Here is a 25,013-nt window from a genome sequence, read left to right on the forward strand (position 1 = left end):
CATCGACATTTTGCTGTTGTTATGTAAAGAGGAAGAAGACAAAAGACAAAACACATCAGGGCAAAACTTGTTTCTCCTGTCTTTTCACCGCTTTTTTAAAATGTTCCATTGACCTCAATTTTTCATGAGCTGATATGCTTTGTAGCTCCCCCGTGACTCCTACTGTATTGAATTCATCTGGTTCCAATACATCCCGTGCACAACCTATCAATCACTAGGGAGCGTGGCAAACTAATCATTTATTGATGAAATGGGGCAGCCATGAATTTCTAACTGCATTTGTCTTATTTATCAAGCCAGATCAAACAATGAAAATCCAAACAAGCTTAAAGGGAAAGGGAGGGAGTCGTAAGGAATAACTTATTCTTCAGCAGCAGACAGCAGAAGGTTATTGATGGAGAAGGGAGGAAAGAAAAGAGGCTTGAGACTTAGTTGCATGGTGGGAGAGTGAAGGAGCGAGAGAGGAACAGAGAGAGAGAGAGAGAGAGAGAGAGAACAGTGGGGAGAGTTCAGAGTGATGTTCAGACAGCGGGGTACACATCTGAATTAATGCTTCCACAAAAGGCAATTTTCTCCTCACAGGCTCCTCATCCGCTCTGTCGGTAGCAAGGTGAGGTATGTCTCCTTTACAGAGACACAGACACAGAGCAGGAAAAGGTGGACTTAATGTCTCTTTGCAGCTACAGAGCTCTTTACTGCAGCTGGCTGACTGGATCCCTGGGCTGGCTCAGGGGATGGTATAGTGATCTCAGGCTTCCACCAGAATACACTTCTGGCAATGGTGTTTGCAAGCTCACTAACATGGCCTCTGGGGAAAAGCTGCGTTTGTTTCTGCACTTGTTTGCTTACTTTAATGCAGACAGAGGCACACTCTGTTGATATTCTTTTGAATTTTTGCAGCCGCCGTTGGTGGGCCGAGGGAGAAAAGGAAAACAACAAAAGAGAGAGTGAAGTTTGCCGGGTGTATCTAGCGAAGGAGAGTTGAATCAGAGTTCACACTATCGCTGCAGTGTCCACATAACCGCACCAGATCAAAGACAGAAAAGCAGTGGCACTGTCGCAGTGCTAAGCTGCTAATACAGTTTCGTAACCTCAATTCGTCTGTGAGTGATGTGAAACAACTTCCCCGTGAAGTTCGAAATCAAAAATACATCTGGGCTATCAAAAATTGAACAGCTTGCTTTGCATGTTTACAGCCTGGTGGCGAGATGTAAATAGATCTTATTTAAATCCACAAAGTTAAATCAACCGTCCCACTCGGGGAGGGGAAAGCAGAGGACGAGGGGCGCCGCACGGCCAGGAGAGTGCAGTACGAGGAGCAGCGCAACTGGAAACACGGCAGCGGAAAATGCTGAGGTCAACCCGCCTCTTGTTCTGCGTTACATATCTGCAGTACCATATCCTGTGGGAGCAAACAACTGTGTCTGGAGGCCCCGGAGAGAGAGACCATGGGAGAGAGAGAGAGAGTCTGTGGCCCTCTCTGGTTGCAGAGAACTGGAGTCAACAAGAGGACACCGTGATATGATAGCCGGGGGAAATCGGGAGTCCCAATCAATTGGACCAAACACTGGCTGTGTTATCACTGGGAGCCCCTCCCAGGGCCGGGTCCTCAGTGAGCAGACGTGCTAGCAGCAGTGAGGGGGGTATGATTTTCCACAGGGGCATTGCTACTTCCCCTCACCAATGACATCATCCAGAGAAATGGAGAGCAGCGGCAAGTCATCGCTGATGTCACGGAGAGTGCAGCTATTAAAAGGTTTAGTCAGCCTTTCTGGGCTGTTTTCACAGGATGCTTCTTGTGAAGTACATTGTGAAGCGCAACAGCACTGCTCATTATCATCACTATAATACGAAAGTGCTATGCTTTGATACACATCATTATTCTCTTTTTCTCTTTGCATTCCTCTCCCCCTATTAATCTTCTCTTTCTGCGACGTCTACCTCGGAGGTTTCTACCTCATCATGTCTGTGAACACCTAACTCAGCATATATGGTCGCTCCCGATGGGAACACGGTGTGCTGGAGAGTTTCAATATTACACTCCGCAGATCTGTCAGTTTAGACTTCAGTGGCTGCTCCAGACCAGATGTCCCATTCAGCGGCGTAGAAACGCACCGCCGGTGCCGACAGGACAGACAGACACCGTTATCATGCAGCGAGGTTGCAGGAGCAAGGTTACATTTTACACTGCGCGTTTAAAGGATCTCTTTTACAGGCATTTCAAACCAGACTGCTGTTGTTTTGTGAGGTCAAACTGGAATTAATGGCGGACATGACCCCATAAATGTATGTGTAATCGTCAGCAAGCTAAACAGCCAACAGATCAAGACAGAGTGGGCGATTTTTTGTCACATGCCTCTTTCCCCTCTGAATGGTCCTTATTAACTGGTCAAATCATGTTTACAAATTCATGAGGGTTTAGACATGGAGGAGAAGGGAGTTAAATGCGGCAGCGTCGCGTCCATTGAATGACTAATGCCACAATGAGCTGGTGGATGCAAAGCACAGCCATAACTCTGTCTCTGTCTCCACCTCATGGTGCTGTGTAAAATGGCAAATGATCTGGCCATGGGAGTGTTTTTCTATATTAACCTCAGTTTGATAACAGTGTGGTTTCCATGTATTGTTTTATGATTGGAAATCTTCCTTAACATATTCTAATATATTACTAATAAATATTCATTCAGAATATAATGGTAGTCAACCACAGATACAGCTGGAGATAAAGCATGGGGGTGTTTTTCCCCATATGAAAAAAAATATTGGCATTTTCTCCAGCATTGTCATCTTTCATGGTTAGAAAAATCAGATGTTAGACACATCTCACACAGCCCCCCATCTCCAGCTCAACTTGCTGAGTGGGCATGTTCTCATCTTCAGCGCGTGATTTGGTGTTCAGCTCGGGCCCACAGCAGCGCAATCCTCATATGGATTCAAAGCACTTCACTGTCTACTTAATCACAATACAAATTGTTCCGGTTCTGGTTTGAATAAGAGATTTTTTTGTTTTAAGTCAGTGAAGTCCCCCTGGTGCATATGATCTGTCTATGAGGCTCACTGCACTTGATCAAGTGGGCCAGCCTTTCTCTGTGGGGATTACCCATCAAAGTGGAAAGCAAAGGTAACTCAATGCCTCCTGCAGACAGTGATTGATGATAGCGCTGTTTCATAACGAAATGCACCCCCACAACAAGTCTCACATGTGGGAAATGTTAATTGAAATGCTGCGTGTGCAAAGATACACTTTACAACGGTGATACAACCAAGGTGTTACAGCAATAAACCAGAGGGAATTTGTGGGGAAAAAATAACAACTGAGCATGTGGCAAGAAAGTGAACAACCAGATGGCCAACTGCACCCAACTCTGAAGCAATGGCGCTCCCCTTATCCGTTGGATGTCTTGTCTGTGTAACAGCGGGCAGGACATCTTGGCTGCAAGGGGGTAAAAAAAAAAAGAAACCAAAACTGAAAAAACATGTATTCTTTTTATTTTTCACACCAAAACAAGGATCCAGTGTTTATTCAAAATATGTTGATAACAACTGAAACCCGAAATGAGTGGCGTCACACCCTTCGATCATGTGGTTTTCCCTGATTAGATCCCTAAAGTGGACGCTTTAAACTTTTCTGTACCAACTGCAACACAGTGCTGGTTCAGCGGCCGCAGACAGCACGTTGATCTAATGTGCAAATAAAATAAAAATTAGAGCAATAATTTGTACTATGTTTATAAATATCAGTATTGATAGAAAAAGAAAAAAAAATTCATCAAAGCACTATTTGCCCAACAAGCAGTTTTGGATAAATTATTGTGAGCTAATTAGATAAATTGTTCCGCTCTGCTCAATTTTGCTGCATTCAAACTGACTGAAAAGCCTCCAATAATCATATTTCCCAAATATATAGTAGAGCAGCTGCTTCTCTACAGAGATGCAGTACTGTGACTGGTGATTGTTAACAACTTCAAATTATTGCAGTCAGGGCTGGGAAATAGGAAATCAAATACCATAATAATTATGAGCGGTGTTGTAGGGTTGACCATTGACAAAATATTTAGACAATGATATTTGTAATAAATAATCATCACTAAGTGAGAAATGGTAAATAATACATCTGTTAAGTTCACAAAATTACATCACTTTACTGTAATAAAGGTCATTATGTTAACTTTAAAAACAGAAAATAAGACAACACTTATTCCATATTACAATATTCTGATATCCATAATATAAGATGGTATCTAGTCTCATATCACAATATCAATATAATATTGATGTATTGCCCAGCCTTGCAATGTACACCATATCCAATATTTGGGTCATGATTCATATATTTGAAACAAAAAATACCAAAACATAAAAAGGTGTATTGTCTAGAGATGGGTCCTATTTTCCTAATACTAGGCCTATTCATATTCATATAATAATAAGTATTAGTATATTTGGGCCAATTGAATCCATAGTTCTGTAATGTCTGGACCATAGACTTCTAATGAACTAAATTCAGCACAAGTCCAATATCATATCACTTTTACACCTGGGTTTGGTCCAACGGCTTTTTAAAATCGTGGTTAAATTTAGACTTCACCATTTGTGTTATTTGTTTTGAAGCAACTTTGTGCTATGTTCAAAGGGCTGTACACTAATATGTAGATGTTGATGATAGCCATTGATACGCACCCATATGGGCCAACACAGCTGATTCAGTTGTCATACATTTCACCCCTTTAACTTCACTTTCCTTTGCACATTTTCCAAATAATAACTGGTGACTTCTTGACAGCGCTCATGTTGCTTGCATTTCCAAATGTTAATTTTTTTCTGGGTACTGGAAGACAAGTTGAACTTTAGTCCATCGAGGGGGGAAATCTAACACATCACAACTACAGTACGAAAATGTATACTTCCACAGTGGATATAATGAATATAACACAAGATGCACTGTGGGTTTATTTTTTTCCATTTGCACTCACTGTAGCCGTATCTCCCATTTGCAGGCCTTTTTTTTCACCACAGATTATCTGCCAGTGTTAGACAGAGCTGTCCAAATTGTTTACCACAAAGGTAACCAGAGATTGCACCAACAACAATGGTCCCTTATTGGTCTGTGCCAGACAACTCCTGGTCAATTAAATGCATAATTCATCTCAGCATTAATTATTCATTTCTTAAGGGACTGGTCTGGTGTTTTATTGGGAGAACTGCATCATGCATATTCAAATTCCTCTTCTTAGAGGGACTCAATAGGATATAATGGCCATCTTAAAACACAATAGCAGCCAGGGCTGCAAGAAAACTTCCTTTAACCACACAACTAAACCGTAGAGGATTTTCAAACATGAAAATGTAATAATAACACCAGAGATATGTCTTTTTTTGTAATTTGTTTATTATTATTTTAAACTCGCTTGCGTTTAGAGAATGCAATATTTTAGAAATATATACACGGCAAAAAGGTCAGTTTTAATTTAACTCTGTATACTGTGTTTAGTCCACATCAGATTTTTATAAATTTCTTATGGTGGATTTACCCAAAGATATTGATATAAAATAATTTCCAACAATTAGTCAAAATAAATATCCCATAACAAATAATAATCAAGTAAAAATTTTAGCGTGGACAATGTGTATACATCTTTTAAACAGGAGCATCTGTTTTCACAAAATATATTTTACAGTAGGAAAAACACAGGCTGTCATGGTTTACTGGGACACTTGAACTCAGCCAGCGTTAATGTTAGATCCCAGTGTGACAGATTGTTACACTGCAGTACTATCTTTGTCCACTGGGTGGAGTCTTGCACCGCTGTGTTTGGTTCAGCTGCTGCAGATAAATGTAGCCAGCTCAGGGGAAGAACATGCCCAGACATGTTGTTTCTTTTTAAGATGATCAACATATAACTTATAATAAGAATATGAATATAGAATGTATATTGTTTTCCTTTTTATGATTAACAGCACGCAACTGGAAACCAACATCTTTAATTTCAGATATTATGCACAAACTACAGACTTCTACATTTGCTTACGTGTCTTGTTTGTTAATGGTCCTGTTTGCAAATATCGCTCATTGGATAGTTTGCATTACATAAAAACTGAATACATTACCTCGCACGCTGTTTGAAACACGAATGAATCACAGAGTATGAGATTGAGGGTGCACTTAAAATGAGTAAAGTCTCATAAAACGAATGGTAAGTTAAGAAAATAAATAGCTTGTAAGGAAAAGTAAAAAGGAAGTAGAAAATATAGTTTGCTCAACTTGCATATCATGTTGACATTCTATTTACACCTTTCAATCCAACCTTTTGCTTCATCATCTGCAGACTGAACTCAGGCACTCTCCTTGTCAAATTCACAAACAAAATACATGGTCGGGTGGCATGCCACATCAGTCCACTCCCCAGAGGCCACCATCTCAGCACAGTCCTCCTCCTCATAGGCATTGTTGGGCTCTCCCTTTCTCCATCTGCTGAAAGTGGTCATGACAGAGAGATCCACGTAGGTGAAAACACCCTCGCGGTGCAGGTCGTTAATGCCAATGTAGACTCTGTTCAGGCCTGCTTCGGTTATGTAACCTGCGATGGCCGCGTTGGAGCCCTCATCTTTGGGCATGGCCAGGTGCCCTCCCCTCGTCTGACAATAGACCTCCGCGTCGGAGTAGCGTTTCTCCTCCTTCACCAACAGATAGACCTTACTGTCTGTCTCTTTTATGCCAGCAACAGCTGCAGGGGAGGGCAGTGCTGAAAAATGAGCACTTGTATTTCTATAAATTTCACATTGACATGCCCAGAATTTGCAGTTCTATGAGGACAATAAGTGAAGCAATAGCAAGGATGTATGAACTGATGTTTTTCAAAGCGCGCACAAAAAAATCCTACCATTTTTGATGAATTTCAGTTCAGAGGAGAGCTGTGCCACAAAAATATCCATTTCTCCAATCATTTTTCTCATTGGAGTGCATTCACACGGAACACCTGATAAGGCAGAAATGTGGGGCATTAACACACAGGCGTCTTAATTATCTCTAAAATGTCACCAAATGTATCTCTCTAATCTGGCAATAATCTGTTTGACAAACTGTATAACATATAATACATCACCTGGTTCTCCATTGAGGCCCTTTGGACCTGGATCCCCCATGTCTCCCTTTACCCCTGAGATATGAAATGTAATATTAATTAAAAATATATATATATCTTCCTAAACAACTATGTGAAGTACATATCTGTATTTTCTGATTACCTTTCATTCCACTTGGGCCCACTTTTCCATATCGTCCCATTATGCCTTTCTGACCTTTAATTCCAGTTTGACCTGAAAAGGGAGTGATTTACTTTCATACTATGAATATTTTGTTACAGTGAAATCTATTTAAAAAGTCACATGTCTCTCATTTCTGCACCTTAAAAGACCAACAATTGTCAATGACAATAATAACTGAAATGATTAAACTTCTGCTCTAGATACATTATTAAAATGCAGTCTGTGTACTCTCTACTCTTCATTAAGGTCTTCAGTAAACACTTGTCCACAGCAGTAAACTTCCAAATCGTTCCTCCTCCAACCTCTCACCCAAATGTAAACACTTGGCCGTCTCTGGATGGCCTGGTAGTGATGTAACTGTACATAATCAGCCCAAGCAATGTGATCTTTACCCCAGTTTTTTTTGTTTTGTTTCAGCTTAGTGGTGGAGGAGATGCGTATAGTTTGGATGTTTAGAAATGAAAAATATTCAATACCAATCTCTCCGGGAGGGCCAACTCTTCCTGGTCTCCCCGGGGCTCCTTTTTGACCTTTTTCCCCTGGTTCTCCTTTTTGCAGAAAACAAAAATAATAAATCAATATAATATAATAAAGAAAGACAGATTATGAAGAGAGATTATATTTTTAGATGTTCTATATGGTGAGTCTAGGAAAGTATGTCAAATGACTTGCCTTTGAGGCCAGGGACAAGGATCTGAACAGTGCAGGACTCCTCTGTCATGTGCTGTCCATATGAAAAACTCAGCACAGACATTATTATGATGGGCAATAACAGCTTCTCTCCTATCATCCTTTACAAGGGCTGGTTGGTGGGCTATACTGAGGGAACAAGAGAGGATCATCTAGTTTGCAGACTAATGAATTCCTGAGAGAACACGCCCGACTGCTATCAGTGAACATCCCATTTTATTACTTTTAATAAATCACAAATGTATACCCAAAAAGAGCTCTGTAAAAAAGCACAATTCCTTTACCTGAGAAACATTTGGAAATTGCAACAAAAACACCACATTTCTATAAACTTGGCAATGTCTTTTTAAATCAACAACCCCCTGAGAAAAAAACAATACTTATCAGGGGTTTAACAGGACACTGTTATAAAAGCGGGCTTGCCTACCTGCAGAGGTGTTTCCAGACGAAAGAGGAGAAGTATAGCCAGCTTGCAAAGACTCGCAGACGCTTAGAACGCTGGTGGTCCTACAGACACATTTCATGTTCCTCCACAGGAACCACAGAATGTGGGTGATAGGAAATTTGTAAACAGTTCACAGATAAAGTCCAAAGCAGCTGGGGCGCCACAGATAATTGGTTGGGAAAATTAGTTACTGTAATTCTAACTGACATTATGTTATATATCTATGTTTCTAGACTTTAAATCCAAATGTGTTCCTGTAAAAAATGAATAAATAAACAAAATAGTGGATGGTGAATCTTTGATGTTTGTAGATGTACTGTAGTGTCCCAAAATAAATATCACAATTTGATATTGTCAAGTGGTGGTTGTCGTTGTCGTGTATATTATTTAGGACGTCAAGCAAATATCAACTTTTAACTTAGCAAACTTGTTAGTGTTTACATGCTGTCATCTAAAGTCAGTAATTAGATATTGTCCAATGCATGAGTATCAAATATCCTAATTAGATTTAAAAACCCGGTGGTGGCTTTCAGAGGTGGATTAGATGTCTCCTTCAAAAATCCCCCCAAAAGTTTTAGATTACCTGCCTCTCAAATATTCATGACTCTCAAGGCAACATTTGCTGTATTTTCATTGTAGCCAGTGAATTGAAAGTTTGGAGTGTGCTCAATTCATACTCAATCTCCACTTTTATGCAACAACAACATCAACAACAAAGACTAATACAGTCTCATCTATGACAATGAGTAGTAAAGTTCCTCACATTGACTTGCTGAAAAATGCATGTAGGCTATTATGTTACAACAAAGTCACGTGCATACTGGTTAATTAAAGGGGTTTAAACGTTACAGTATTGTGTTTTATTTGTCTGCGAGATAAAAAAAAAAAAGCCAAGTTTGCAATGTGTTGGCGATATTAAATTCTAATTTATTTTCACAATGCTTTAAATCCTGATTTTTTTGGCGTTCAGACTCAAACACTGCCAGTAAAAAAATAACCTGTCACAGGATCTTACGAGCAGCCCCTTAACGCACCTTCAGCCGTGAACAGTCGGGATGACGTCACCCGTGCTCACCGGAGCAGAGTTCTCCAGACAGCCCGCAGCTCCGTCCGACCTGTGGTTCCCCGGGCAGGAAGCCTGAAAGCTGGAGCACTTTTACAACCACACAAACACATGAGGGACTTACAACTCAGTCCCGTCGCACTCGTCCTACATTTGACCCCTTGAACGTAAGTGTTAGTCTAACTTTTATTTTATTTTAGTGGGGGTCCGGATGTGCCCGTTATTTATTTATTTAGGACTACTTTTGTCAAAGTATAGGAATGGAGGGAGTAGTCTACAGTTAGGCCTACTGAATTTTTATTGTGTTTCCTGATTGTAGTTTTATTTAATCATTGCATAGGCAGTTAGTTTGTCCCGAAACGTTATAAGGGAGAGTTATAAGGGGACAGTTAGTGTCTTGATATGTTTGAATCCATTTCATTATGAGGTTGTCTCGAACTAATTTCATTTGCTCGTCTAATTTCCTCCTCTGTGCTTCATTCTGCTGTATATCTCTGGTCATCCTCTTGACCTGTCGTTGCATGTCCAATGCATTTTCCATTTCCCTTTTTGCCTGGTAGGGTAGGGAGCAGGAAACAGGAGGCAGGAAACAAGAGGCGTGCTTGTGTGTGTCCTGCATCTCTTTGAGCCAGTGTCCAATTATTTGTAGGTACATTTGTGTTTCCTTCTCTCTGTCCTGCATGGGTCTCTGTGTTTCATGCTTTCTGATGTGCATTGTCTCCCAACTGATTACGACTTGAAGTGTCTGGATTAGGGTCAAATACTAAGAGGATTTATGGCTGCAGAGTCAAAGTTACTCACGAGGGACTGCTCTCTGTTTTGTTGAGCGGAGTCAGTCATGTAGACATCTCCATAAGTGATACACAAGATTGTTTTGAGGTTTGCTTTGAATGAAGCATGAGAATCCTAAAGCTGCCGGTACAGTGAGCACTGCTGTGTATTACGAAGACAGATGTGTTGCTGTGTTTGGAACTGAGTCTTGCAGTAGATCCCCATATACTGCTCTTGGTGTATGACAAATATTGTAAGTATACATTGTATCTTTCTGTTGCAGTATATGAGTTACTTGTGTACTCATTTAGGGCTTTGATGGCCATGTAGTTTTGAACTGAGCGTATCTCCTGTGTGGACATATTAGACGTGCAAAAGCAGGGAACTGTGGTAAAGCTGTGTTATCAGTCATCTAACAAAGACCTTCTGGAAGATCCCACATAGCCTTGATCTCACACTTGAAGGTTGAAGATAACAGACTGAGCAAAGTAATCTTTATCCTCCCTCCTGCTGCATTTTTAAACCTCCTGCTTATTTATGTTTGAATGTGGTTTTGGTGTTTGATCATCAAATGAGCATCGCCACAATTTTGAATATGGCATCCATGCAGTCTAAGTTTCTTAAAGTGACAGAAGGGGTCTTTTCACCTGTTGCAGACAACTCTTGCAAATGCTGGAGAATTAGATTTGTGTATTGACTTACAATTTCTACAAACAAGGTTCAAGAAGAAGAATCTTGCTTCTCAGAGAATTGTTTTTTAAGTTTTGGTTCTGTTTCTGGCCTTCTTGGTGGGTCGGCTCTTTTGATGTTTGAAACCATCTTCTTACTCGGCTGTTGGTCCGCCCTGGGCAGAGATGCATCTATTGTAAACAACATATATTATATTCACTTTTAGTTGAAGCATTGATAACATTTGCTCCTGTTAAGGAACATATTCAATGAAAACATGATTGTCATTTGTTTACGCTTATATATACAGTATATAAGCATAATTATGTTATTGAATATATATGTAATACATTCTTATACTTGCATCTTGTGCATTAGCACCAATTCACAGGCGATCTCCAAATCATCCTAATTTGTTAAAATTGTACCTGTATACTCCTCTGCATAAATAACACATTAGATAACATTTTGAATGTACAGGCTCATGGTTTTTGCCGAGCAACAGCTTTCCAACAACTTTACCTTATATCTCCACTTTAATAGCTTTACGATCTGAGCTTTGTGTTGCAACATCCTCAAAGTGAATGAGTTACTGGAAGTTGCTGTAGCGTCTTGAGAAAAGCCAGATGGAGGTGTATTGTCCCGATACTACTTGATAATAAAGCTGTAAAAGTCTGATTGTGGTTATTACCGTCGTCACTATCACCATCTCGGGTTTAGTGATACAGAAATGTTTGCCTGTTCTTGCAAAGAAGTTATGATGCAACATAATTGTACCTGTGAAGGCTGCATCAGTACCTTCCAGCACCTGTCCTCTCCGACATTTGACCTCAATCCGTGAAGCTAATGAGATACTCTGGCATATTGTCAGCACTTTTGCTTTGAAGAACTCTTGGTTTGCAGGATTAACTGTCAAGAACCAGTAATGACCCGCATGCGAAAGTACAGCATTCACATTTGACTGAAGATGCTCTGATAATGAAAATTCGTACCATTTTAATATACGGTTGAAAGCTGGTTGTTTCGGCAAAAAATAAAAAGTGCTTGAAAGAGTCAGCCAGCAATATGTTCTTGTTTTAGTTTGACTGCCAAATGATACCCACTACCAGATGGCTACAAATACCTGCACACAACTTAAGTACTATAAAAATATTGTACCCTCAAATGTCATACAATAGTTTGATCACGTTGTCTCAGAGTCCAAACATATTCCCACAGACCTGAGATGCGTCTCACTGGGTTGTTTGGCCAGGCCGTTTTCTGTATGTCAGGTCACTTGGGGTAGTGTTGTCCTCACTACAGATCAGGACTCTGGTCATGTCCCAGAAAATCCTCTCTTACAAGATCAGTAAGAGGAAAGACAGGTTCATGGAAAGCAAAGCAGACAGCAGCAGTGGGCCAGGTAAGGCCTCTGTAGATCAGTTTGACAATGAACTCATTCTCATCTTTGTATTTGTCACTTATACTCGGAAATCAGTCTCCATGTCAAGTAAAAGGTCACGTTTATAGACATTTTATTAAAATAACTTTCATTTGGTACTTTGGTTTTTAGTAAAGAGTGTGTTGGGTATAAAGGGATAAGAAGGGATTTAGGAAAATACTGCCATGCAAATCAGGATCATGTGCTCAACAATAAAACCGAACTCTTCTTTGCATATCTATTTTAAGTCACACGTACGCTTTCCTTTACTTGTTTCCTTTCTGTCTCCTTCCCTCTCCCAGTAGTGTGCTTGTGCTGGACTGGAGGTGAGCCATGGAGGACGGGAAGCCAGTGTGGGCGCCGCACCCCGCCGATGGGTTCCAGCTGGGGATGATCGTGGACATAGGAGCCGACGCGCTCACCATAGAACCACTGAACCAGAAAGGCAAGGTGGGTCAGAAGACACAGACACACTTGACTTTTCTTTCCCTTTACTGGCACAGCAAGTCTAACTGGGGAAAGTGCTGAGGGGCTGGTGCTGGTTTCCCTTTCGTGTTGCTCTGTCGCTCAGTTGATATGAGAACTGCTTATTCGTTGCGTGGTTCACGTCGTTTGCCTTAATCCCAGGAGGGTGCTCACAACATACACAACACACTCAACTCTACACCACGTTGACATCCACCATCCCCTTCCATCATCCCCAACCTCTCCCCACATCACACTTGCACCTTAATGTTCACATATAGACACTTGCACCTTCACTTTACTGTATATGCATACTGTTTATATATATATTATACATATCCACTACACAATATATCTGCATTGCACTTTGTTTGTGTATATACTGCTCTCTTTGCACTGCTGGTCAGATGCTAACCGACATTTCGTTGCCTCAGTACCAGTACTGAAGTTGAATCTGAATCTGAATCTGAATCTGAAATACTTGCATCTATAAGCACATTTAAAATGCTTTCATGGAGAATTGCCTCGCAACGTGGAAGAAATGAAAACTAGTTTTTTTATGTAATTAAGTCGCAGTTCGTTTAAAGTGGGATTTTAGGTGGAAAGGCATTAGCACAACAATGTGTAAAATGTGAGAAACACGAGAGACCACACGTACGGAGGCATGAATAAATAAAGAGAGCAGCAGCAGGTGCGCTGATAGTGTTGCCTCGAGGGAGAGCTGCTTATTAGAAGTAAAGGCCACCTGTTACACCTGAGTCCCCAGTCAGCAGGCCCCTGATGTTTACAACAGACTCTGCGTTGGTTTTGTTTGAAGTCTCACTACCGCTAATATAGAGACCTTTCTCAAGCCAGCGGGCCAGCATGTACAATACAAGAGCCTGGCACTGGGGCAGCTACATGAAATGCAATCATTATTAGCATTAAGAGTCAAAATATCTCTATTCTATTGATAGCTTGACATTACTCTTAATCTTTTATTCAGACAAGCCTAATGCTTCTCTGATAAAAGTACGAGTTCCCTGCACTGCAAAAAATGTCTACCCCTGTTTAAAGTATATGTATAGAAAGTATATTTTTGACCTTTTAAATATTGATACTGTACTTCATTCTAATTCTCAAGAGACCTGTTGAGATAAGGTTGCATTGGGGATGAGCAATTATCTTGCCCAACTGACACATAACTGCATAATGTTCAGACTCTGCACCACGGCATATGGAGCTGGAGAAAACGTGAATGAGTGCAAAGGGAGTTTCACTTTGAGTATCTGTGAAGTTTGAATGAGCACGATCCGTTTATTTACGAGGCATAAACTCTGTCCCATTCAGAGAGGGAATGAAAGGCCCATTGAGTGTCATTTTTTACTGCAGCGTGGGGCTCATTAGTGCTTCGGCCGGGCTGCCTCTTCTTCTTTGTCAATTTTATTGGGTTTGACATTTCTCACATGGTTGTTATTGTGGATGGGCATGTCCAGATTGAGCCAAGGCACACCAAGCAGATTTTGTTTATGGGTACTGCCAGTTTGTGACAATAAACCATGCATCACAGCACAGACTGGGGCCCATTCACACACACACACACACACGCACACACACACACACTCTCACGCACACACACACACACACACACACACCCACACGTACACAAAGTAGCGTGATGAACATGTAAAAGGAGTTCATTATTTAGATATACTGCAGGAAATAACCAGATTTCTTTGTTGTTGGCACACGCTCAGTACATTCCCTGGTGTTGCGTTTGGGTTGTTTTTGATAACAAGGGACTTGATTGGCTCCTACAAGATCAGCATAGAGCGCCACCTTTGTCTCTTCTCAACCACACACACACACACACACACACACACACACACCCTCACTCTCGTACTCACTCAGGTGTTCAGATCCGGTTGCTCTCCCTAAATTATTCATTATCCTGCCATGTCTCCCCTTGTTTCTCTCACAGCCGGCTTGTTCCATTGAGTTTATTTCCATTAACTCAGACTGTTAAACAATAGAGGGAAAATATCAGTAACTAATTTAGCCTGGGAACATGTCGCACCAAACATCATTACTGTGATATTTAACCATGATGAATGATTCATGTTCATGCATTCTGCCTTAGCTTTGTATTACTTCCAATATGGAGATGGATATGGATGCTAATAAACACGAGTGTCGCGTCATAAGGTTTTCAAAGAACAATGAATAATCTTGCGCATAAAGTCGGCAGGGATAAACAGAGACAGTGCCACTCGTAAGCCTGTCCACTGTTCCTGGCGGTGACATCATGATAAGGGAAACACTGTTTGTGTTGCAGACCTTTCTCGCTTCCATGAGCCAAGTCTTTCCAGCAGAGGACGATGTCAACAAGCACGTGGATGACAACTGTAAGTCAACACACAGTTGTTGAATTTTGATATCTATTTTCAAGAAAGAAATGTGTTATCCATCCTGTTTCCTCTGTTTCCAGGTTCCCTTATGTACTTGAATGAAGCCACTCTCCTCAACAACGTCAGAGTGCGGTACAACAAAGACCACATCTATGTATGTTTTATTCTACTTCTACACTCGTCTAATCGACACACCTTTAAATCCTGCTGCTCTTGCAAGGGCTTAAAGTCACTACAGGCAGTTGCATCATACACGTAGATGCAGTAGCAGGGTGGAGGACAGCAGGAGAGAGGATCCATGCCCTTGCGTCCCTGGGGGGGGGAAAGGGCCAGGTGGTAAAGAGGGAAGGGTCACAAAGTCAGACCGGCAAACCCAATTCTGATCCGAGACCTCACTTAGGAAATGAGGTGACAGCTGGTAGATGGGGAAAACAAGACAGGGCGACAAGTTAGCAGCCGTCACCGGGCTCGTTTTCACCTCTGTCGTCTCATTATTCAATAATTTACATGTATTTTTTGACCATTGATGAACTTTCTCTAAATGACTCTGTATTTATATGTCTTACAGACTTATGTGGCCAATATCTTGATAGCTGTGAATCCTTACTATGACATCCTCAAACTGTATGGCCTTGATGCCATCAAGTCGTACAAGGGCAAGTCACTGGGAACTCTGCCACCTCACGTCTATGCTATAGGTGAGAGCTCCCACCTTCTGATCTCTGTTAAGTTATGGGGTAACAACCCAAAGTGATATAACACAAGAGATACAGAGTTGTAATTTAACCATATTGCTTTGTATTCATGTTTTTCTTATTTGTTTTAGCCGACAAAGCCTACAGGGACATGAAAGTTCTCAAGATGAGCCAGTCCATCATAGTTTCCGGTGAATCTGGTGCTGGAAAGACTGAAAACACCAAGTTTGTTCTCAGGTACAAGTCGACATGAATCATCCTTCATCCCATCTTCATCTTCTCTTCGCGCTCACCTTTGGTCCTTCCCTTCTGGTTGTGTGTTCACTAGATATAAAGTGGTGTTGCCCCCCTGTCTTTCTAAACCAAGATATTTCACCACTGTACTGCATTGAGAGTTACAGTTAATTATGCCACCAAGGATGAACAGTTGAGGTGGTGAAGCCGCATTAAAATGGATGCAAAGCCAATCGAACTAGGAGGAATGTAGCTTCTCTGCTCTGAAAGTAATCTTTCACATGTTAACTGTGGGTTGGGTTTTAGTGTGAGCATCTTTTTGTAATTTTAACTGTTTGAAAAAAAATCTCTTTGTGATTTACCATACATAATCGGCATTGTTGATGTCATCCTGGTTTCATTCCTACCCTATAGATATCTCACCACAACATATGGAAGTGGTCAAGATATTGATGAGAGAATTGTTGAAGGTAATGCAATAACAAACCAGAAGCCATCAACTATTAGTAACTATCAATACTGTGTATATCATCTGGGGGTGGGTCCTGATTGTGTTTCATTTCAATTCAAATCTCAGCGAATCCCCTTCTTGAGGCCTTTGGGAATGCAAAGACAGTCCGGAATAATAACAGCAGTCGCTTTGGGAAGTTTGTGGAAATCCACTTCAATGAGAAGGTAATAGATTATCACTGATCACGTTAGGTTGGATTATCGTTTGCTGTGTGTGGGACCACGCTTTTTAAGACCGATTCTTCTCTTGTGTTTCCAGAATGCAGTTGTGGGTGGATTTGTCTCCCACTACCTGCTAGAGAAGTCGAGGATTTGCATGCAAAGTAACGAGGAGAGGAACTACCACATCTTCTACAGGCTGTGTGCTGGGGCATCCGAAGACATCAAGAAGAAGCTGCACCTGGACTCTCCGGACAGCTTCAGGGTGAGTGGCCTGAGACAGACCCCAGGTCTGCAGTGTAGCCTGCAAAGGCATATTATACACTTATTCAAAGGGTGAGGTGAGTCTGTTTCGAGAGAGACAGAAGAGATCATTTTCAAAGCTGTTTTTGTATGTAATTCGTACACATTGGTTGGCAGTTCTTTGGAAGTCCACTAGATGTCACAGAAGCTTATTTTTAGTGAAATCAAAATCTCCTCAGTAACCAAATACTTTTCAGTTGAATTATCTCCCTTATGAATGCAATAATCAACTCAGCAGGAGCAAAGTCAGAGAGCATAAAGATGTTTTCACCAGAATGTTTTTTCTTCTACATGCTCGACAAAACAAATCTTAACGGAACAACAAGCGCCTAAAGCTCTTCCCTTAGACGTTTATCATGGTGTCATTATATCAGGTCCCCAAGGAGACACCCACATCAACAGAGGCAATTACTTCACGCTGTTCACTACTAGTCTGCTGTGGAGCAATATTAGGAGACGACAAAGTAAATCGTTCAGATGATGAAAATCAATACAAATATCCCCACAGATTTGGCGCCACAAGTGAAATGCATTTATGCTGTCTCTGAATTTAATTGATCAAAATACTGAATATGCCTGAATGTTATTAAGCTGATATTTTTCTCCATTGCAGTACCTGAACCGAGGATGCACCAGATACTTTGCCAGTAAGGACTCTGACAAACAAATCATGCAGAACCGCAAGAGTCCTGAGGTAATGTCTGGCTATATCCCATAAACCCAACACATGATTATTTTGGCCACGTGTGTTACATGTGCCTACGTCAAGGACCAATGTGCAATGAATCATTTAGAGACATGTACATTATTATTCTCCCAATAAAGACGCGTAAGCACAGACTCAAAGCAAATCTCAGACACATATTTGAGGAAATCAGCTACAAACGTGAGATCAAAATGCAGAAACGGGCCAATAAGACAATTTCATGCCAAGAAATTTGTTCAGGTCTGTGTATTTGATAAATTATGTATGACACAAAAATGAACCAGTGCCTGCAAGATGTGTAATTAATGTGATGAAAGAATTAGAAGAATATGTGTGACATGTTGCTCTCTTAGGGACTAATTATACATTTTCATTTCACTTCTCGTTTTCTTAAATAGAATAATATCTTCTTTAATGCCAATCAAAGTTTTTTGGGGGAAAATTAGGTCAGATAGTGTTTAACAAAGAATTCTTTAATGGATTAACTAATGGGTTTGCTTAACCTGGTGCGTTAAGAAAAGAACAATGATTACTTTTCTTTTTTTTTACCTTAGAGACTAATCATAACCTCCATTCTTAGATATATATTGGGGTGTTAGATCGGCTGTGCTTTTGGTCTCATTGTCACCCTACCATATTTCTAAAAGCCTTATTAACCTCTGAAATCAAGATGTAATTATTATTATGAAATATGTCAGGATTAAAATGTTTTCTCATGTTCTATTTACCGTTTTAGATTCGTAAGAGGCATCATGTTACAATTGAATTTCAATAAAATGATGTTATTTTATTACTGATATTGTAAGTTATAGCTATGTATTAAATGTGTAAAGGTTTTTATTTAACACGCTTACTATCTGCTTACAAAAAATAACAATATCAGTGACTAATAACTTCATGTTTGAGGCACTTTAAGCTATGTGGTTGTGATTATTAATATGTTACTAATCAAGTCATTATTCATGTGTCTATCATTCCTCGTTCTGTGTTATTTAGGACAATAAGGTGATGTTTCCTTTCTTATCCGGGCTTTGTGTTCTTTATCCTGTATTTCCTTAAGTAAACACAGAGACTCTCAGGTTTTACATGCTGCTGTTTGTTTTGCAAACAGGAAATGAAGGTGCATGCTTCCTCATTGTCTGCATGTGTCTGCCAGGTTTGTGTGGGGATGGGGCTTAGATACAACACAAAGGATGTTTGCTTACTCAGCTGTCATTCATACAAGACAGGGCTGCATAATTATTCTATATTTTTCATAGTTCACCGGTTGTTAAAGATTTACATTTTCAAATAGTCAACACATAAATAAAACATGAAAAGTTTGTTCCGCTCAATACAAAAACTGAATGGTCTCTTATCTTATCGTCAGCAGTATACGTTTAGTAATAACTGTGCAGCCCTTGTTCATTATCACTGAAACTTTACTGCTGATTAAACCTGAAGTGTGACAGTGTCGCTTCACAATGCATGTTTGAGTTTCTGCCTTCTTCATCCCTGAGATGTTGCTCGTTATTACATTGGCTTTTTTATTTCATTGTATAAATGCACTTTGTCTTCGCCTTAGTTCATAGTGTTTGCGGTGTGCTGCTGGTGGAGGCTCTTTCAACACATTGATGTAAAATATTTTGATTTGCTAAAAGATTGTGTGAACATGTCTCTTTTATAGTTTAGGCCAAAGTCAATTTTATCAGGTTTACTTAATAAGTGTGGACAATTTAATGAAATTCCCCAAAAAAACATAGAATATAGAACAACGATTGAAGACGTGAATCACTTTCTTGTTTGAGTAAATCATGATTTGAATTGAATTCTCACACATTGTCTGTTTCTCTTCTGGCCTTTTGTGTGTTCTGTAGCATCTGAAGGCCGGCGCTCTGAAGGACCCTCTTCTTGACGACATGGGGGACTTCAACAGGATGTGCGTGGCCATGAAGAAGATTGGTCTGGATGACACTGAGAAGCTGGACCTGTTCAGGGTGGTTGCTGGCGTTCTGCATCTGGGCAACATTGATTTTGAAGAAACAGGGTGCTCCTCAGGTTAGGGGGCGGGGGGGGGGCGGGATTTACAAGTTATGGCTTGTACGAAGGGAAGTAAATAATCTTGTACATATTCACTGAAGTCCGATGCTTTTGTTAAGGCGTGTGTGTGTCTTACTGTGTGTTTCAGGTGGTTGTATCCTGAAAAATCAGTCAGGCCAGACTCTGGAGTACTGTGCCGATCTGCTGGGTCTGGACCAGGATGATCTGCGTGTCAGCCTCACAACCAGAATCATGCTCACAACAGCAGGGGGCGCCAAAGGAACAGTTATCAAGTAAGAACAGCAGCGCTCTTCAAAGAGCTTCAAAGATCTGTTTTTCTTTTGTTTTTGTTGAGAAAAAATAAATGATCCTCTTAGTACCTTCAGCAGTCACTGTCATCGTTGATGACAACTGAACTCTCCAAGATAGGTCTGAAAATAGCTAATAATCCGAGACAGAGAGTTTAACCAAATGGAATGTAATTGACATGAATAGTGGCGAGGCAGTTGTTGCTGGTCCTGTCCTGCAAAGTATTACAATTTTCTTTATTGTGCAATACAATTACCGTAAAAACTGAATTAAGTCTTGTATTTCATGGTTTCATTATCCAGAGTATATGAAAGGTCTTATTATTCCTTGCAGGCAAGTCTTCTGTGTCTCCGTCTTAATCGCTCACACCAAACTCTCGTGGGGAAATAAGCCGAAAACAAATGTAGAGGGATTTTAATATTTGGCTTTAGTAAACTGCACAATATAACCGTCTGAAGATTTCTTGCAGGTTAATTGGAGAATGTGGTACAGTATTACCGGCACTGCTCCTGTGTACTTTGGTGATAATGTGGTGTTTGAGTGATGGCGCCACGATCGATGGATTAATATTTCAGCAGGGCCAGACGCTGGCCTGAAAGTGTTTTCTCCACATGAATAATTCAGCCTGTATCGGAGGAGGCAGACGAGCATGGCTGCAGTACAGTAAAGGGCCGGTGTGTGGGGAGCAGGTGGAGAGAAGGGGGCCTGGCTTTGTCATTAATCCCCAGACAGATGCACTCTAACCCTGGGAGATTGAGGGTTACAGAGGGGTTGGTGGTTGTGATGCTATCAGGGATGAGTAGAGTCTCTAACTGGTGTGTGTATGAAACATTGCAATGGATAAAAATGCCTCTCACTGAGATGAAGCAGCTTGTGTGCTATTTATGTTTTACTGCATAATGTAATAGTGAAATGGAGATTAGATGGCCTATTCTCTGACTGAATAGGCTACTTTAGCCTTAACATCGGTGGAGTATTACTGTTTGTAATGGATGAGAGTTTTTTTTTCTTTTGAGGATTGGGCAGGTGGAATATCAAAAGAAAAAGTAACAAAAGAGACCTTCTCATTTAGAATTCACCTTCCTCTCAGCTGGGACTTGTGAGTTGAACTCTGGGTCACTGTGGAACTGCACTTTGCCCACACACTGCACCCCTCTAAATATTAAAAAAGAAAAAATTTTCAAAACACCATTAGAGAGAGTAGTAAAGTTTAAAGTTCACGTTTTAATTTTAATAGCTTATCTTTGGCTCAGAAACCCTCATTTTAAAACAATCGCCTCGCTCGCCTTAAAAATGTCACATCCACACGGCAGGAAATATTGCTGCCACACGAACTGGGGTTGATTGGGAATAAACACAAGACATAGGTTTCATAATATAATCTCCCAGTTTCAGACTCTCACTGCTCCACCCTGTGTTTCCTCCAGGGTGCCTCTCAAGGTGGAGCAGGCCAACAATGCCCGCGATGCCCTGGCCAAGGCCGTGTACAGCCGTCTCTTTGATCATGTGGTCAAACGAGTAAACCAGTGTTTCCCCTTCGAGACTTCCTCCAACTTCATCGGGGTGTTGGACATTGCTGGGTTTGGTAATATAATGCACTTAATGTTCAATGAGACGTGGACGTTTAAATTAATCTTAATACAATGTGTAGAGTTACCCCAACATAACTGATAACATCCTGAAAATGTGGGTTTCTGCAACTTGAAGAGTGACCACATTCTGCACATCATGGTTTGTTTAGAATTCAGTCCATTAAAGAGACACTAGTCTGTGCATCATGTTTCTTAATATGAGTAACCTAATGCATACACTCGCTTCATTACCAGGGATCTGGCTTGAGAATTAATTTCCCCAGACTGCATAATTAACACAGGCGTTGCAAAAATGTATTGAAATATATGATTTACTTCTTTTTTTTGCTTCTTCTATTTGTTTTTTTTCTCTCCTCTCAGAGTATTTCGAACACAACAGCTTTGAGCAGTTCTGTATCAATTACTGCAACGAGAAACTTCAGCAGTTCTTCAACGAGCGTATTCTGAAAGAGGTGTGGATGAACGTGATTGGGTGGGGTTTACGGCTTAGTTTTATTATATCTTCTTACTGTCTCTCCTGCGCTCTCTCATTAGAATGCTAATTTCTCGAGGGACATGATGAGGTGTTTCTCTTTTCTGGGATCTCTTAACATTGTTCTTTTCCATGGGCTTCAATTATTGCGCCACAATTCTGGTCAAGGCCTGTTTCTCATTATCTGAATGGTGTATTGTATTTTTTGCTGTTCTTTGTTTGCTTTTTGAGGGGGATCATGTTCTGAAGTTACTCATTTTTAATCAGGATACTATCAGAATCAGGTTTTTAGTTTAAACATTTGATGACGCTCGGCTATGTCTGGTGCAGGAACAAGAGCTGTATCAGAGGGAAGGCCTGGGAGTGAATGAGGTGCATTATGTCGACAACCAGGACTGCATAGGTAAGCGCTATGTCATCTTCCCTCCTTCGGTAGCACCATGTTAATGCTCAAAACCTGCCGCTTTAACATTTCACCACACACACCGCACAGGCAGTCCTTAAAAAGTGTACTATTCTCCTGAAAAATGTCACTGTTGAAAATAAAGATATCTCAGCCTCGCATTCTACAAAATAAAAGTAAAAAAATGAAAAAATAATTCAGGACCTACAAACTGATGAGATGTTTTACGTGAGCTGCTTTCAAATGGCCAAAATCAAAGGTGTATAGGAGTATGCGGATTGATATCTACATCTGTGCCTTTGGTGATCTTCGGCAGTAGAAACAGGACCACCGAGTGACACTGAGGGATATCATTAAGATGAAGTGTGACCTTTTGAGGGCTTGTGCTGCAAAAAAATAAAATGTGTCTCTCGGCTGTCTGTTCAGCCCACACACATGTTTACTCAGGTTGCTTCAAATGTAACATCAGCTCACCCACATGGCATTCATTTGGGCCATGCCTTTTGCTCTGGGCTACACGTCAGAGCAGCAAAAATACACCTGTCACAGGGACAGAAATACCAACTTCTCATTATCCACGGTGGTGGCATATCCCAGTGTCTGAAGGGAGCCAGCGTGATGAGCATGTGTGGGTTTGATGGTCTCTTTTTGTGCAACGGGAAGCCGGCGAAACAACACCCCCTTGTTTTGTGTGGTGTCGGTCCTCGAGTGAATCCTCGAATAAATGGGACGAAGTAGTCAGTGTATCAAGGTGAAGCAGTTTGATTTGTATTTCAAAGGCTGTGATTATTCAGGTGCGAGGTTAACTGACAGCCGTGGATAACATTCATGACTTGCAAATGACCATTTGGGTCGGCCATTAATTCACTCATCAATCTTCAGGATTTATGCACAGGTGCTTGCTCATGCAAATTTTGGTCCTTGGCTGTTGGATTATATTTCAAACAGCATGCTGCATGAATAATTCAAATATATGGTCGAAAAGAGCATCATGATGAACATGTTTTGTCCCTTGAATATTCCCATTCAGTGGAAATTTCCAAGAAATGTAATATTTTCACAAACTAAATGTTGATTGCTTTTCTAACTCTTGTATAGAAATGAATCATAATAATAATAATGTAGCTGATACACATATAATTGTTGTTTCCAGACCTAGTGGAAGCAAAGCTGGTGGGAGTCCTGGACATTTTGGATGAAGAGAACCGTCTCCCTCAGCCCAGCGACCAACACTTTGCATTAGCTGTTCACAGCAAGCATAAAGACCACTTCAGACTGACGGTCAGACCTCTCAGCTGTGCTCCCCCTCCCTCTCTCGTCCTCCACCATCTTTCTAATTCCCTCTCTCCTTCTGTCTTTGCTTTTTCTCCTCTATTCTGCTAATATTCTGTTTCTTCGCGCACAAAGACCAGGCAGTGGTGTAACTGCACACTGGTTTTGTCATTGTGATGAATAGTTTTGTGAGTGACGCTCAGTCCCAGTCCCTGCCTCTGCCTCTGTATCTGACGTTGGCGCCATTGTTTGTCGCTCTGCCTGCATGAAATGCTTTTATAAATGTAGTTTTGACAAAAATGTAATCATAAGATTAAAGGTTGGCTGCCGGCTAAAACTTCTGCTTTACAGTTTTCACATTTTAAGGACAATTTAGTGTGGTTCCCCTCACTGATGACGCTAATAGAGCTAAAAAATGCTTAATTGTAATTTAAGTGATTTCAATGAATTGATTTGTTGGGGTCCTTTATGTATTCTTGAGCCACATAAGATGAACATGGCATTTTAAATCTGTCTTGTCTGTGCAGGGTTTGGGTTAAACATATTTAACAGCTACAAATGACCCTGTCTATAGTCTGTAAAAATATGTATTACTTAATTTCTGGCTCGTTTTTGCTGGAATTCACTGCACTTTATGGATCCAAATGTTTCATTCTCCAAACCAGGCCACCTCATTCAGTGCTGGTGTTGTTGAACAAGATTATGCTGCAGAGGTGGTGATGGATGAGATTAGAGAGAAATCAATTTATATGAGTTTTTGCTCATGAAATATGATTTGTTTCCTTCCTCTCCCACTTAGGTACCCAGGAAGTCGAAGTTGACCATTCACAGGAATCTGCGGGATGATGAAGGCTTTATCATCAGGCACTTTGCTGGAGCAGTCTGCTATGAAACGGTAATTCTTAACAGAGATCGTATTATATAGGGATGTTGGTACGTATTCATAAAACCCAGCATTAGAATATCTTTCACCAAACACCTCTAATCACCTCTAGCATTATTCTGTAATTACCAGTGACATAAGATAGTGGAGTAATTAGCAGTTAAAGTGAACTAAAACTCCCCTCAGAACTTGACTAATCTCTCTAGCCGTAACACATTTGCTGCCCTGGTACAAACACAATGCATCTCTTACAGTTATGCAAAGATGTGTGCTGTTTGCT

The 25,013-nt window shown here is 40.7% G+C and overlaps 2 protein-coding genes across 2 annotated transcripts in view; one reads left to right on the forward strand and one right to left on the reverse strand.

The window, feature by feature from the left end:
• Positions 1–6,333: 6,333 nt before the first annotated feature.
• Positions 6,334–8,056, reverse strand: colec11 (collectin sub-family member 11). Its single transcript, XM_034525230.1, has 6 exons — positions 7,939–8,056; positions 7,743–7,814; positions 7,246–7,317; positions 7,104–7,157; positions 6,882–6,977; positions 6,334–6,725 (listed from the first exon to the last, which is right to left on the reverse strand). The coding sequence occupies exons 1-6, from the start codon at positions 8,054–8,056 to the stop codon at positions 6,334–6,336; spliced, it is 804 nt and encodes a 267-aa protein (XP_034381121.1).
• Positions 8,057–9,497: 1,441 nt separating this feature from the next.
• Positions 9,498–25,013, forward strand: part of myo6b (myosin VIb) — a 32,825-nt gene continuing 17,309 nt past the window's right edge. The window contains exons 1-17 of the mRNA XM_034525579.1: positions 9,498–9,631; positions 12,627–12,774; positions 15,104–15,173; positions 15,257–15,330; positions 15,745–15,874; positions 16,003–16,108; positions 16,520–16,575; positions 16,683–16,780; positions 16,875–17,039; positions 17,691–17,771; positions 19,640–19,820; positions 19,951–20,095; positions 21,539–21,696; positions 22,064–22,155; positions 22,506–22,578; positions 23,732–23,859; positions 24,650–24,745. Coding sequence (XP_034381470.1) covers positions 12,658–12,774; positions 15,104–15,173; positions 15,257–15,330; positions 15,745–15,874; positions 16,003–16,108; positions 16,520–16,575; positions 16,683–16,780; positions 16,875–17,039; positions 17,691–17,771; positions 19,640–19,820; positions 19,951–20,095; positions 21,539–21,696; positions 22,064–22,155; positions 22,506–22,578; positions 23,732–23,859; positions 24,650–24,745 — 1,770 coding nt within the window. The 5' untranslated portion in view covers positions 9,498–9,631; positions 12,627–12,657. The remainder of the gene's footprint in view (positions 9,632–12,626; positions 12,775–15,103; positions 15,174–15,256; positions 15,331–15,744; positions 15,875–16,002; positions 16,109–16,519; positions 16,576–16,682; positions 16,781–16,874; positions 17,040–17,690; positions 17,772–19,639; positions 19,821–19,950; positions 20,096–21,538; positions 21,697–22,063; positions 22,156–22,505; positions 22,579–23,731; positions 23,860–24,649; positions 24,746–25,013) is intronic.

The sequence above is a fragment of the Cyclopterus lumpus genome, chromosome 22 (genome assembly GCF_009769545.1).
Source record: "Cyclopterus lumpus isolate fCycLum1 chromosome 22, fCycLum1.pri, whole genome shotgun sequence".
Classification (NCBI taxonomy): Eukaryota; Metazoa; Chordata; class Actinopteri; order Perciformes; family Cyclopteridae; genus Cyclopterus; species Cyclopterus lumpus.

Bases quoted from the DNA above. Each gene is read 5' to 3' on its own strand.
- colec11 (XM_034525230.1), bottom strand. From the start codon at position 8,056: ATGATAGGAGAGAAGCTGTTATTGCCCATCATAATAATGTCTGTGCTG. The intron at 7,158-7,245 runs GTAATCAGAAAA...TTCATATCTCAG, and splicing joins GGGCCCAAGTGGAATGAAAG to GGGTAAAGGGAGACATGGGG. The intron at 6,726-6,881 runs GTAGGATTTTTT...CCTCCCCTGCAG, and splicing joins ACTGAAATTCATCAAAAATG to CTGTTGCTGGCATAAAAGAG.